The 13267-nt window shown below is 35.8% G+C and overlaps 1 protein-coding gene across 20 annotated transcripts in view; it reads right to left on the reverse strand.

The window, feature by feature from the left end:
* Window positions 1-13267, reverse strand: part of Ptprd (protein tyrosine phosphatase receptor type D) — a 482247-nt gene that overhangs the window by 266508 nt on the left and 202472 nt on the right. For 11 of the 20 annotated variants that reach the window (XM_048348714.1, XM_048348129.1, XM_048347870.1 and 8 more), the window contains exons 3-4: window positions 10123-10268; window positions 6634-6775 (exon numbers count right to left, since the gene is read on the reverse strand). In XM_048348714.1, the coding sequence (XP_048204671.1) occupies window positions 6634-6775; window positions 10123-10268 (288 nt within the window). Of the gene's footprint in view, window positions 1-6633; window positions 6776-10119; window positions 10269-13267 lie in introns of all 20 variants that reach the window. The other 9 variants (XM_048348343.1, XM_048348034.1, XM_048347792.1 and 6 more) reach the window with 1 other exon arrangement.

The raw sequence follows: 13267 nt of genomic DNA on the forward strand, positions 1-13267 counted from the left end.
AGTGTTACAGTGTTTTTGATCTATAAATTAATATACATGTTCTTTTTTGGAATATAACAGGTAAGCTACTGTCAAAATGTTCTTGCTACCTTTAATAAAATATATTACCAATATAAGAATGTGAGTCATCATTGCCGTGTCTCATATGGCATCAATTCCCAATAATGTTTTTTACTAGGGTACAATAAGTTATTTACTCTTCTAAGGAGATAGGCAATTAGAACTTTGATAATTAAGTCCTAAATGGAGCACTTGGTATATCAGTGGTCCCAATCCCCATAAATTATGTGTGCACAATTTCTTAAACCGCATCATAATTAGTAGCTTAAAATAAGACTAATTTTGAGAGCCAAGACAATGAAGTTTCAAACATTGTTTAAAAGTTATCAGGCCAGGGGCTGGGGATATAGCCTAGTGGCAAGAGTGCCTGCCTCGGATACACGAGGCCCTAGGTTCGATTCCCCAGCACCACATATACAGAAAACGGCCAGAAGCGGCGCTGTGGCTCAAGTGGCAGAGTGCTAGCCTTGAGCGGGAACAGAAGCCAGGGACAGTGCTCAGGCCCGGAGTCCAAGCCCCAGGTCTGGCCAAAAAAAAAAAAAAAAAAAGTTATCAGGCCAAATAAATATCCAGTTTTAAAGTATAAACATAAACTATGCATCAACAACTGCAAATCATTTGATATATGACTTTAAGTAATATAAATTCCTTTGCAAACAGCTCACAGAGAGGGTCCATGTGAATTCAACCCACTGAATAATCCAATCTCTTTAGCCATTTATGTTGTTCTTTTACTTACACTCCAGTATCACAACTCAAATAGGTTTATATTATGTATTAACTTACTTGGGCCACAGAGTGCCCAGTTGTTTGTTCAGACAAATATGATTGTGATTGTGGAGGTGTTTTGGAATATGATTAACATATAACTCAGTCAAAAATATAACAAATTGTCCTTCCTATTATGGGTAGTAATAGAAAAAAAAAACCCTAAACATTTTCAGGGTAAGGATTCTTCCTATCTGCCTCTATGTCAAACTGGGGGCACTTTTCTGCTTTCTCCACCAACAGGAAATATTTCTTTTCATCAACTTGACTCAGCAAGACTTCAGACTAGAATACAGACTTTCTTGGGTACTCAGCTTGCCAATTCACCCAGTAGACCATAGGGCTTGCCAGACTAATTCTGTGAACCAATAACATATAACAAATCCTTTTTTTCTTCTTCCTTTTGGAGACCTTGACTGGAATACCATGCACATCTACCACATATATATATATATATATATATATATATATATATATATATTTAATTATCAAACTGACTTACAGAGAGGTTACAGTTTCATACATTAGGCATTGGATACATTTCTTGTACTGTTTGTTACCTCGTCCCTCATTTCCCCCACCCTCCTCCCCCTTTCCCACTTCTTTTATCCACATTTATTTCATACGTGTAATCTTGTTCATGAAGCTTATTTCTAATATAATCTGATACTAGTTTTGTCTGATAGAACACCACCAAACCTTCATGTTTCTTCCTTCCTATGACCTATCATCCACTTAATATTTTCCCCATACCTTGTAAGTACTGTTATCTTTTATAGCATGATTGGCTGTGGAATGCTAGTTGGAAGAATACTGTTTTATCATTAAACATCATACACATCAGAAGCAAATGTCCAAGGGAATAAAATATACTGTCACAAATAATATAGCAGAGCCCATTTCCAATGTGGAAAAAAACTGAAAATTTTCTAGCTGTATGCATAAGAATAAACCATTTCTTAAAATATGAAAGTTATGGCTAGGGAAACAACAAGTCCTTTTCTGGTTCCACATTTTTATGGTTCCATTAAGGCAATCAATTGCAAACACTGAGATGGATTTATATTCACTTCAAAATCTTTATAAATAACATTTCGTAAGAGATCAAAAGTTAGTCTGCTTTTACTCAAGGACAATGATTTACAAGTGCATACATTCTCTCTGAGCAATTTTAATACTTGTTCTCAGTGCTTTAACACAAGTGATATGGTTCCATGGAGAAGCATATAGTGCCCTCATAATGTCCTCAGACGATAGATGCCAAAGAAAAGCAAGCACAGGTTCTCCTCACACATAAGTTTTCCCCCAAGTGTTATTAGTTTGAATATGCGTTTGCTAGGATCTTCCGTGGACTACTGTCTACGTGGCTCCTGACTTCATAACACTGATAGGTACAGAGGAGTCACACTGAAGTCCTAATATCCAAGTTCCAAAACCCATAAGTTTCTTTCCAACATGGCAAGACAGGATTGCACAGGCATGTGTTTTCATTTTGGTATCCTTTTATTCCAAGGACTCAGATACTTGATAAGTATTTTCAATTCATCTTCACTCTGTACCCTAATTGTCAGCAAGTTTGCTCTGTGTTGGCCACCCTTCCTTTTGTTTCAGTCTTTCATAAAAATCCTTTTGTGTGACAGTCAAGCAGCTGTGCTTTGTTCTTTAATGTTCCGAGCCTGGATCCCCAGCCGAGACCACTTTACAACATCAACGGCAAAGTACCATTTTCACAGCAGGGACAACTGTGTTAGTCTTCAAAAAGAGGCATTAATAAAATGAGACTGTAATGAACATGCTAATTCTGATCAGAGGGTACTGCACAACAGCAGAGACAGTTGACTGCCATCTCCCTGAAAGATTGTAAAAGTTGTGTGGTTTCCTTTATTTTTTTTTTAACAACTGCTCTAATAGCTTACAGTTTTTTGAAACAGACATATTATGCAAACATTTCTCTCTATTTCCCGGTGCAGTGTCTCTTCTGTCTCATCCAACTGCTCGCTATGTGTTTTACCATCTCAGTAACAGTCACCTTCAGGAGCCTTTTTTTTCTTATTCTTCTTCCTCCATCTTGCAAGCCCTGACTTCCTGAAGTAAGTATGTCTCTGAAGAGAGGTGATCTTACTGTTCTAACCACCAAGTGAGACCTCCTCTCAATGCAAATGAGGTTTAAAAAAAAGGAAAATAATAATAAATAAATGAGACAACAAGGAAATCAAGCAATTGAAATAAAAATTTCTGAAAATAACTCAGTAAGCTTTAAAAAGGATCTACCTCCAAGCTGGATTGAATGAGAGTGAAGTATGTATTTTCTGATTATTGCCCTAAAACACAAACTTGTAAAAATAAGTTCAAAAAAACATGACATTTAGTCAGAGACTAAAAGAACAAAGTTGATTCTTTTTTTTCTTTTAGTATAATTTTCTCTTATTCAAGAGAAATTACATAACCAAGACAAAGAAGAAGAAAAAAAACCAACATGATTCTTGATGCCTTTCCTCTGGCTCCAAGAGGAAGTACCCCTCCACTTTCAATAGGAAGAAAGCTTTGCCAATAGTGATTTTTCATTTGGTGTGACCAGAAGCTGATAAAACATATCAGAGAGAACATTTCTACTATAATTACCATCATGTAAACTTGTATTACATATTCTCATACCCAAATCTTCATATGGAAAGAAATTGTGGCCAATAAACTATGAATCTGGGTAAAAATCCATTTTATTGGGGGTAAAAATCCCTCTTAAAAATGTTGCCCTGTTTTTTTGCATGTCCCTGCTGTAACCTAATATTTAATCTACTGTTCTTATCAGCATTCTACTGTGATATAGGGCCCACTAAGACCTGCAGCCTTTACTTCTCCTTCTGCTGTACAAGAAATATATGCATGTGACAAATATGCTCAGCCTCTACAAGTGCTAACCAATTAAAGATTTATAACACTTGCTTGTGTTTCCATAGTCAAGATAAGGGAAAAACTAAAAATGAGGGGCTGGGGATATGGCCTAGTGGCAAGAGAGCTTGTCTCATATACATGAGGCCCTGGGTTCAATTCCCCAGCACCACATATACAGAAAACGGCCAGAAGTGGCGCTGTGGCTCAAGTGCCAGAGTGCTAGCCTTGAGCAAAAAGGAAGCCAGGGACAGTGCTCAGGCCCTGAGTCCAAGGCCCAGGACTGGCCAAAAAAAAAACAAAAACAAAAAACTAAAAATGACCTGCCGGACAACCTTCAACCCTCTCTTCTACCACTTCATCCTCCATGAACCACATTCTATAGGGTAGATGGATAATTCCCCAAATACTATATCGCATTTTAGGGCACATTTAAGTTATGAGCTTATGCTTATCCTTCCGTATGAAAGTAGGTTTTGAAAGCTATGGTAATTTGAAATAAGCTACTGAGAGAAAGTTTTCCCTGAAATGTTCCTTTCAATGTGCATGGGTGGTCAGGATCTTATTTCCATGTCTTCTGCATTAGCCACACAGGTCAGATGTTTGAATTTCCAATTAATTAGGCTGTCCAGCAGCCTGTGTGAAATAAATGAGTGATCTCCATCCAGCCTGCTTAGACAAAACCCATCATGACAGTTGGCACATTTTTGGCATTTGTCAGCAATGTAGGGAGAAAATAAATGACCCATGGAGGCAAAAATGGGCATCTGGTAAGGGCTACTGGATGGAAAGTGTAAAGTGGTCTCCATCTACTGAGGAACTGAATACTTGAGTGTCTGCCAACATGATTTGCAAACGTAAAATGCCCATGAAGCACAGTACATAAGCTATTGCATTGTCTTCTTTCTCATGGAATTATTTTATGGATATGATAGCTGATATCTATGAATGTCATTGTCACTAAAATAGTTTTTAAAGTCTATTATTTGTAGAATTATCAACATATTGAGATTTTTAAACACAGAGGTGACTCATGGTAACAGAGATAATTTATGGTAATTTCTTTTATTCAAAGAGAATGAACTAAGATTACTCTATTTTAAGGTCATGTTTAGATTACTTTCCATTATCCAAAATTATCTTTGAATTTTACTCATGATGCAGATCCACAACTACTAAATAGAGTCTTTAAAAGATATAGGAAGGGTTAACTACTTTGCCTGAATCGTGAATTTCACTCAAACACACTTATATATGACAGATATTCACATAGAAAGTCAAGATCACATTAAAATTTTTAAATGTGTTGGTTCTATGTGGAGACTAGCTGTATAAAAGCAGACAAAATGAGGAAACTCCAGCCAGCTGGGAGACAGGAACACATAAATCCTTGTGAATTTCTAAGTAAAATGATATTTTTCTGCCAAGTTTTTGTTAATGTGTTCATCAAAATGCATAAAGATTAAGTCAAGCAAATGCCTGCTATTATTTCCTTTGAAGAAATTCAAAGGCAATAGACAATGAGATAAACCAAAAAGTTTATGACAAATTTCACTTTATTGTACCTTTCTAATACACTTCCTACCAAATTCTACACAAGGAAAATCAGTGGATATTAAAATTTGGAAAGTTTAACAAGTGAGTTGGCTTTGTGTCATGTGGATACATGAAAAAATAACTACAGTTTTTAATCATTTAAAAAAAACATATATGTGATACCTATTATACATACCTTAAATAATATATATTATGTATATGATAGATCATATAAACACACACATATATATCATATATGCACATATATCTACATATAGATATATGCAGAAAACTGATACGGCTTCTTCTACTGTCAGTTTATTCTTCGTATATGTCATCACCCTGGAAGCTACAACTGCACCGCTAAATCTACAGCCCTTTCAGTTATCGTCCTGGGTCAGAATATTGTGATTTTCTCCTCTCAGGTGATTCTCTCCTTGTTTTTAGCACCTGGAAATTTATCCTTCTTGTTTAATAACTTAAATGTGCATTTTAATTTATTTTCCGATATTTTCTAAAATCCTAAACTTCAGAAAAATCTCTTCAAAATTCAGAAACATACTACATCATGCAAAAGAGGAGAGAATGAAAGAGACAAAGTCACAGAAATGTTAACATATTAGTAGAGAAATGTTAACTGCTAAGTAGGCAGTCTGGCAATGTTCTTATCTCTACACAAAGACTGAAAGAGAGATCTACAACAGATGACTATCAGCCTTTAAGCTCTATTACTGTCATGTTAAAGGAATTCTGAGGAGTAAACACTGCTTGTCATCCCATGCTTTGGTCTAATTGTATCAACAAGGAGATCTAGAAGGGGATTTGCTATCTTATTTTAATTGTATAGATAGATATAGGTACCAAAAAAGATAAAAGAAAGAAAAGGACTATTTCTAAAACAAACAAGAAGGATATCTTTCTTATTCTTGGTTTTGATCAATGGCCTGTGAATAATTCATTTTACATCAAGATATCTCTTAATTTTATAAACACCAGTTTTAGCTTCTGAAGTTTTTGAAACGCAGCTGCTGAAGAAAGTATGAAAAAAAATGTACAAGTAATGTTAACAAATAAAAGCACACCGTGTTTCCTTCTAAAAGGCTCTAACCAAAAATCTAAAGAGAATTTGGCATCTGAAATCATTGCTTCTTTCATTTTGCTTTCCCTGTTCTCCCCCATGATTAGATTTCCTTTAAGCCCCAAACAAGAGAAGACTTTCAGTGTCTGATTAAAGTTTGATCCTAATAACAATACTGTATAAATTCATTTTCACTGAAGCATCATCACAAAGCTAGTCTTGCTATTGGTTCTGTAGAAGAACACCTGAGCTGTACAAGTACAACCATAGCACAAGAAACAACCTTGCTTGTGAGCACTTACCACGTAAAACTGTGAGTCTGGTGGACACACTTATCTCTCCCACATTGTTTGAGGCCACACATTCATAAATGGCCTCATCCCGAGGAGTCCGCAAAGGCTGTATTCTGAGAACTGATCCAGATCCATCGTCAAACTCTATTACCTATTAGAGGAAACAATAGCTGTCACAGGTGTTGTTACAGTTGCCCACCTCTCAACTAAACCTTTCATTTCAGAGGTGTGCCAGCCACTAGGCTCTGAGTAAACTCAACATTTCAAAATCGAATTTTGATATATTAGTGAGTAGATTACTGGGTCACATTTAATAGATCTTCTAAACAAAGAAGAAAGATATAGAACTACTACAATGGTAAGCTGTGGATTTCCAGTCTTTACTGGAAACCCATCTGTGATTTACTCATGAAGATATTCCAGTATGAAGAACTAAAATTACTGAAGTCTATTAATTTTGCAAGAAACCTTGCAGTTATGATAGCTAATTTGTTCAAATTATTCTTTCTCTGACAGTGTTTATGCTCATGTGGATCTATTTAGTATTTGGATCATAAGGTGAAGCATTAAAGACTACACCAACAAACAGTTCTGCTAGTTCAAAGTGTCTCATCCTGCACAGAGTTGATGAGCAGAGCATGAAGAGGAACTGCATAAATCTAGTACTTAGGCAGCCAACGAGACAGCTTTCACAACCCAAAAGCCTGATGGCGTGCATTAATTTTGTCATTAATCATTCTAGTATTTGTTCTAGCTTAGCATTTTCTGCATTTTTGGGGCATTCTTGCTGTAAAATACAGGTTTGCTTCCCCAGGCATAAAATTAATGTCCTCAACACTGGGCCCGAGTTCACTCCAATCATGAACTCTACTGAAAAAAAGTTCAACAACTCTAGTAATCCTAGCCACTGCCAATTGATTCCAGTACTGCTTTAACGAAATAAGCTGCTCATTTTGGTATGTATGTGTGTGTGTGTGTATGCGTGTGTGTATGTATACACACATGTATACATGTTTTTCTATAAGTTTGTTGTGTGCCATTAGCAGCTCACTGAAATGCTGGGATTTCTTATTTTCTTTAATTTTTCTTATGAAAAATACTATGTGCCCACATTGTAAATAAAGTCAGAGTATCTTGTAAACACATTTATGTGATAATTCCAGATTCTGTGTGTGTGTGTGTGTGTGTGTGTGTGTGTGTGAGTGAGTGAGTGGTTAGGTGGGTGAGTGGGTAGATGGATGAGAGAGAGAGAGAGAGAGAATCTATATGTGCATTGATATAGAAGGAAGAAAATGAATATCTAAAAATACATACACTTTATTTCTATGCAAATTTCATTTTCATTCTAAGTACACAAAGATGCCTGAAAGCAACATACTTTATCTTCAACTCTATTAAGCTCACACATTAACATGGATCAACCATGAACCTAAGGGAGCAAAAGTTTTACAGTGACAAGAATATGTTTACTATCCCATATTTTTTGAAACTGTGTAAGCATATTGTGGTTAACATAGTGAGATATATAAGCATTTGATTATCTATATAAGTTTTGATTAATTTATTGTTAAATGTCACTGTATGTTTAATTTTTAAAAGTGTTTCCTATAATGATACCTTCTTTGTAACTATCTAACAATTAAAATAGCACATATCACAAGCTGGTGTTATGTTTTCCAATGTGAATACTTAATGTGTAGCAGGATTTCATATTTACTACATTGGAAAAAGCAGCCTCATCTATTGCTCTTTTAGACTTTGTAGATATATGAATCCACTGTATAACAATAATGGGTATGTAAACCCACTATCACAAATTCTTAAGGATTTTCATCACAGACTTGTTTTTATTTGACATTAAGTGCTTTGTGTAAAAGTAATAATTTCCAATGAATTTGTTTAGATGATTATTATTAGGAATTATGTAATGAGATGTTTATTTTGATCATTTATTTTAACAACATTTTGTTAAGATGCCACTGCCAACATGAAGAGCATCAAGAAGTACTCTTTTTTGCCCCAAAGCATATCTACACATATGTACACACTACACACATACGCACTCACACGTGCATACACATCTGCTATATTTTGCACAGGGTGCAGGAAATGCATTTCCTATTTTAAACTTAAAATTTTTAAACCATGCTTTTGTACTTAAATGATACTATGAATCAAATTTTCAAGGAAAAGAATGTAAAGTTCATCACCTGTGAATTTATTAAATTCATATTTTGTGATTTCAAAGGTGTGATTGTAATTATATCATTTATGAATTTGACCCACATCATACTTTATAGAAAAATCTGTAGAAAAAAAGGTAAGCAAAATTTATTTTGGATTTTATAGTTGCTCTACGTCTTTTAACTGAAAATGACTTTCCATTTCCAAAATTGAGAATTGGTCATAAAGTAGATTAGAAAATCAGGTAAAAATGAAGTGAATTTTTATAACTTTGCCATAATTTAAGCGATCTTGATGTTCTCTAAAAAAGCAAACTACTGTCACCAAGTCCTAAATCATAGGTGAGATGCTGACTAGTTTCACTGTAGTTTTTGTAACTCTCCTACTTCTTCTCCTCAAAATGGGCAAACCTTCACATCATAACCTTCCTCAAATGCTCAGAAAATGAAATCTGAACTTATCTCACCAACTTCAATATACTGAGCTTTCTTAAGAAAAAAAAATTAACTCAAACAGATTCACCTGAAATATCAACCTGTCTGTTTATGCTTCTTACAATGTAGCACTTCACACTAAGACACAGTAGAAAATTTCTCATTTACATTTGCACTGATGCTGACCAATGGTAGGAGGCACAGTAGGCATTTGCCTGTCAGCACCTATTCCTCTTCTCTTGGTGACAGAATTTAAGTTTCCTTCTAGGAAAACACTACTGCTTCACTCTAAGCCACAGGATTTGAATAAACTGACTCTATTCTCATCTATATAGGTAGATCGCTGTATAAGACTAAACCAGTTGACCAGCATCACTCCTCACACAGATTGCTTCAGAAATAACCAGGTCACTCAGTAAGAGCCAGTAAGATAGGAAGCTTCTGGAAGAGACCAATTTCATGAGACCTCTAGAGGATGTAGAGTTCCATCTTGCATTTGTAAGGGAAATTAGTCTCATATTGAAACTGACAGATGTATTTCTGATCACTTTACCCTCTTCATGAAGTTTGGGAAATTGAATCCAGGGCCATGTGCAAGGCAGGTAACAATCTCCCACTGAGCCACAGCCCCAAACTCTAGAACATTTTTTTGAGACCCCCCTGGTCTAATTATAGACAAAAGGGGCATCCATTTCAACCCCTAAGTCCTCTGTTTTAAAATGCCATTGGGAGTTACAGTTTTTACTACATGCAGCAGAAAAACTGCTATATCTTGGGTTTTTAGACCACCTAGTCTAGTAAAGCAAACAAGTAACATTCAAATGAAAAGATAGAGCAGATACATGCTTCCCCCAGAGAAACAGAACAATGGACCTAATACCTCAAATCTCTGATTGCTGACTTTCTTTCCCTTTTTGTTCCAGACAATTTTAGGTCGTGGGTCTCCTGTAGCTTGGCAAATGAAAGAAGCGACTCCGCCAGAGACCCCCGTTTGATCAACAGGAGTTCGTGTAAACCTAGGAGGTGCTGTAATGACAAAAAAAAAAATCACAATTAGAGGGAAAATTGAAATACAGACTATTGTGCTATTATGCTGAAGCCACTGTTCTCTCCACCCCAAAAGCTCATGCAAATACCTACTGGAGATTACAAAACTGGAAAAGAACCTTTTACTTTTGAGGGTAGTTCAAAGGGGAAGGAGGTAACATTCTGGTCAAGTTATCTGTTAAATGCTTTTATGGCTGAAATCTGTATTAAGGCAGAGATCCAATAACATCCGAAAAGCAACATCACACATTAATTTTTATTACCAGTATAAAAAAAATCCAATTTGTCCTCTGTAACAAAATGAGCTCATCAATCAAAGTGAGTAGAACTTTAGCTCTTTGCTTTGATGCTGCTATCAGAATACAGCCAGAAAGCAGAGCTGCCACTGCTGAGCTACTAAATTAGTGACATTTAAGAGAAATCCAAGGAAATTTTAAAGAGGCAAGAAATATAGCCCTGAATTAGAAGGTATGGCAAGAAAGAGAAGTGGGAAAGAATGGTAAATTACTTTCTAACCCAGATATTGTTGGCTGACTTACTTAAAACTCAACTCTACAACTTGTAAAATAGGATATGAACCAAAAAGTCTCAAAATTCATAGAAGATTTCAAAAGAGATTTACTTAAAAAATGTAGACTTTAAGATCAGTAAGGCTAAAAGACTAGGAGATGGAAACTTTAATGTCTCTATCTCTTTGAGGTGATTCTAAAATTCATTCCACTTAAGTTTCCATTTTATATTTTGAAGACTCAGAAATAACTATATAAAATGCTGATGAATATTATGCAGTTATTGATCATGCCATCTGATTAGAAAAAGATTGTGAGGGATCTAAATAATAAGTAACGTAGCAATTAATTGATATTGGATGGTGTTGATATGACTATGACATAATGATGAAATACTTCATAAGTAGTAATTGAGTCTTCCTGCTCAAGCTGGTTTTTACAAGTGACAAGGATGATCTTTTATTAAACTAACATCAGGCACTGCAGAGGTCAAATTACTGTTCAACCCAAAAAGTCTACTTTCTAAATGTGTGAGTCAGAAAACAGGCATGGCTGATATTGTAGGATGTGTCTGCCATACACACTGGCTGTTTACAGAGACTGCATTCTCAGAATGCATACACAGGGCAGACAGTAGCTTCAGGAATACACATTATACACTCTACACAGTTCCAGAGAGGCAACAAGCTGCCATCTGGTTTGCTTATTTTTAAGCAGCAATAGATTGTCCCTTAAAGTTTCTTTGAAGCTCTGCATGTAATGGCTGGAATTGTTTGATGTTATATGGTGTTTCAAATTGCTAAGGTCTCTGACAATAAGGTGTGCCCTTTTGGTGATCAAATTTAAGGGAGGAAATCGACAAAAATCAGAAAATTATCTTTGGAGACCCTTAATATAATGCTCTGTGAAAACAAAACCATCTCTTTTATATAATATGTGAAGTAAAGCTAGACATTCATGGGACAAAACCATCAAAGAATACTACTAATATTCATAGAAGAACAAACTTAGGAGAAATTCTTGAAGACAAAGAAGATAAGTCATATTTGATGGACCAACTGAGAATTACTTAAAATAGAATCACACAAGAGATCACAGGCAACAAAGAGAAGAAAGGAGGGTGCCATTTGTCTAACTTAATTCTAATTAATAAGCTGCTTCTGTGGACATCAAGAAAATGTGTTGCATAGGGAGCAAAACTAGCAGCATGTAACTAATTGGCTTTGTTTCTTTTACCTGATTATTTTTTCCTTAAATAGAGAGTTTTGTTTGGAGAGGGATAGTTGTCATAACAATGTACTTTAAATCTTGAAAGAGGCTAGTAATGCTGTTAACTGATACCAAAGAAGAGAGCCAGGAAATATTCAATAAGAACTTACAGGTAGTGAGTTCTGCCTTTAGTATTCTGCTTCCTCCACAAAAAGGTGCTGTAGTCAAAGGACATAGTGACTAAAGCAGAAAGGCAGCCAACAGATTGGAAGAAGAAATTTACTAGCAATACATCTGACAAAGTCCTAATATCCAAAATACAGGAGAGGCTCAAAAAAGTAATTCCTCCCAAAGCTAATAAACCAATAAATAAATGGGCAAAGGAGCTAAGGAAAGACTTCTCAGAGGAACAGAGAAATGGATGGACCTAGAAGAAATCAGGTTTAGTGAGAGGCAAGTACAGAGACAATCAGCACGTTTTCTCTCATGTAACAGAAGCTACATCTAAAATACTCTGAGATGAGATCAATTATACAGGACTCTGAGAATTCACATTCGGAAGACCAAAGGATGATATTCTTAGGAGAGGAACACAAAAGCACAATATGCCTATGAGCTTCTGATCATGTAAAACAATTATCGCAATGGACTCCAGGAAACAGGAAAAAAAAAAAAGGATTTTTTTTCTCTTCACTGTTATTTTTGTTTTCTTTTCTTTTTGTCCTCTCGGTTTATCTGTATTTGGGAGGATAATGCATGTACAGAAATGAAGGGACAAAGGGCAAACAAATGCAGCAGTGTTACTCCCTAGAAACTACATGGAAAATGAACTATACAACTTGTGTATGGGGATGGGAAAGAAAAACTAGGAGAGAGCAAGAGAAGGGGTAATACTGTCCAGAAAGAAATGTACTCTTTACCTCAGTTATATAAACATATCCCCTGTATACATGACCTTTATAATGACAATTATTTATCTATTTATGACAGTTATGGGGCTTGAACTCAGGGCCTGAACACTGTTCCTGGCTTCATTTTGCTCAATGCTAGCACTCTATCACTTGAGTCACAGCAACACTTCTGGTTTTTTCTATATATGGGGTGCTTAGGAATTGAACCCGGGGCTTCATGTATGCGAGGCAGGCACTCTATCACTAGGCCATATTCCCAGCCCCAATAAATTTTTTTAAAGGTGCTGTAGTATTTATGAGGAGGCTCATGGAGCCTGATACTGGCCTTTCCTTCTCTGAAGGTGTCAGG

This window comes from Perognathus longimembris, chromosome 1 (assembly GCF_023159225.1).
Source record: "Perognathus longimembris pacificus isolate PPM17 chromosome 1, ASM2315922v1, whole genome shotgun sequence".
Taxonomy (NCBI): domain Eukaryota; kingdom Metazoa; phylum Chordata; class Mammalia; order Rodentia; family Heteromyidae; genus Perognathus; species Perognathus longimembris.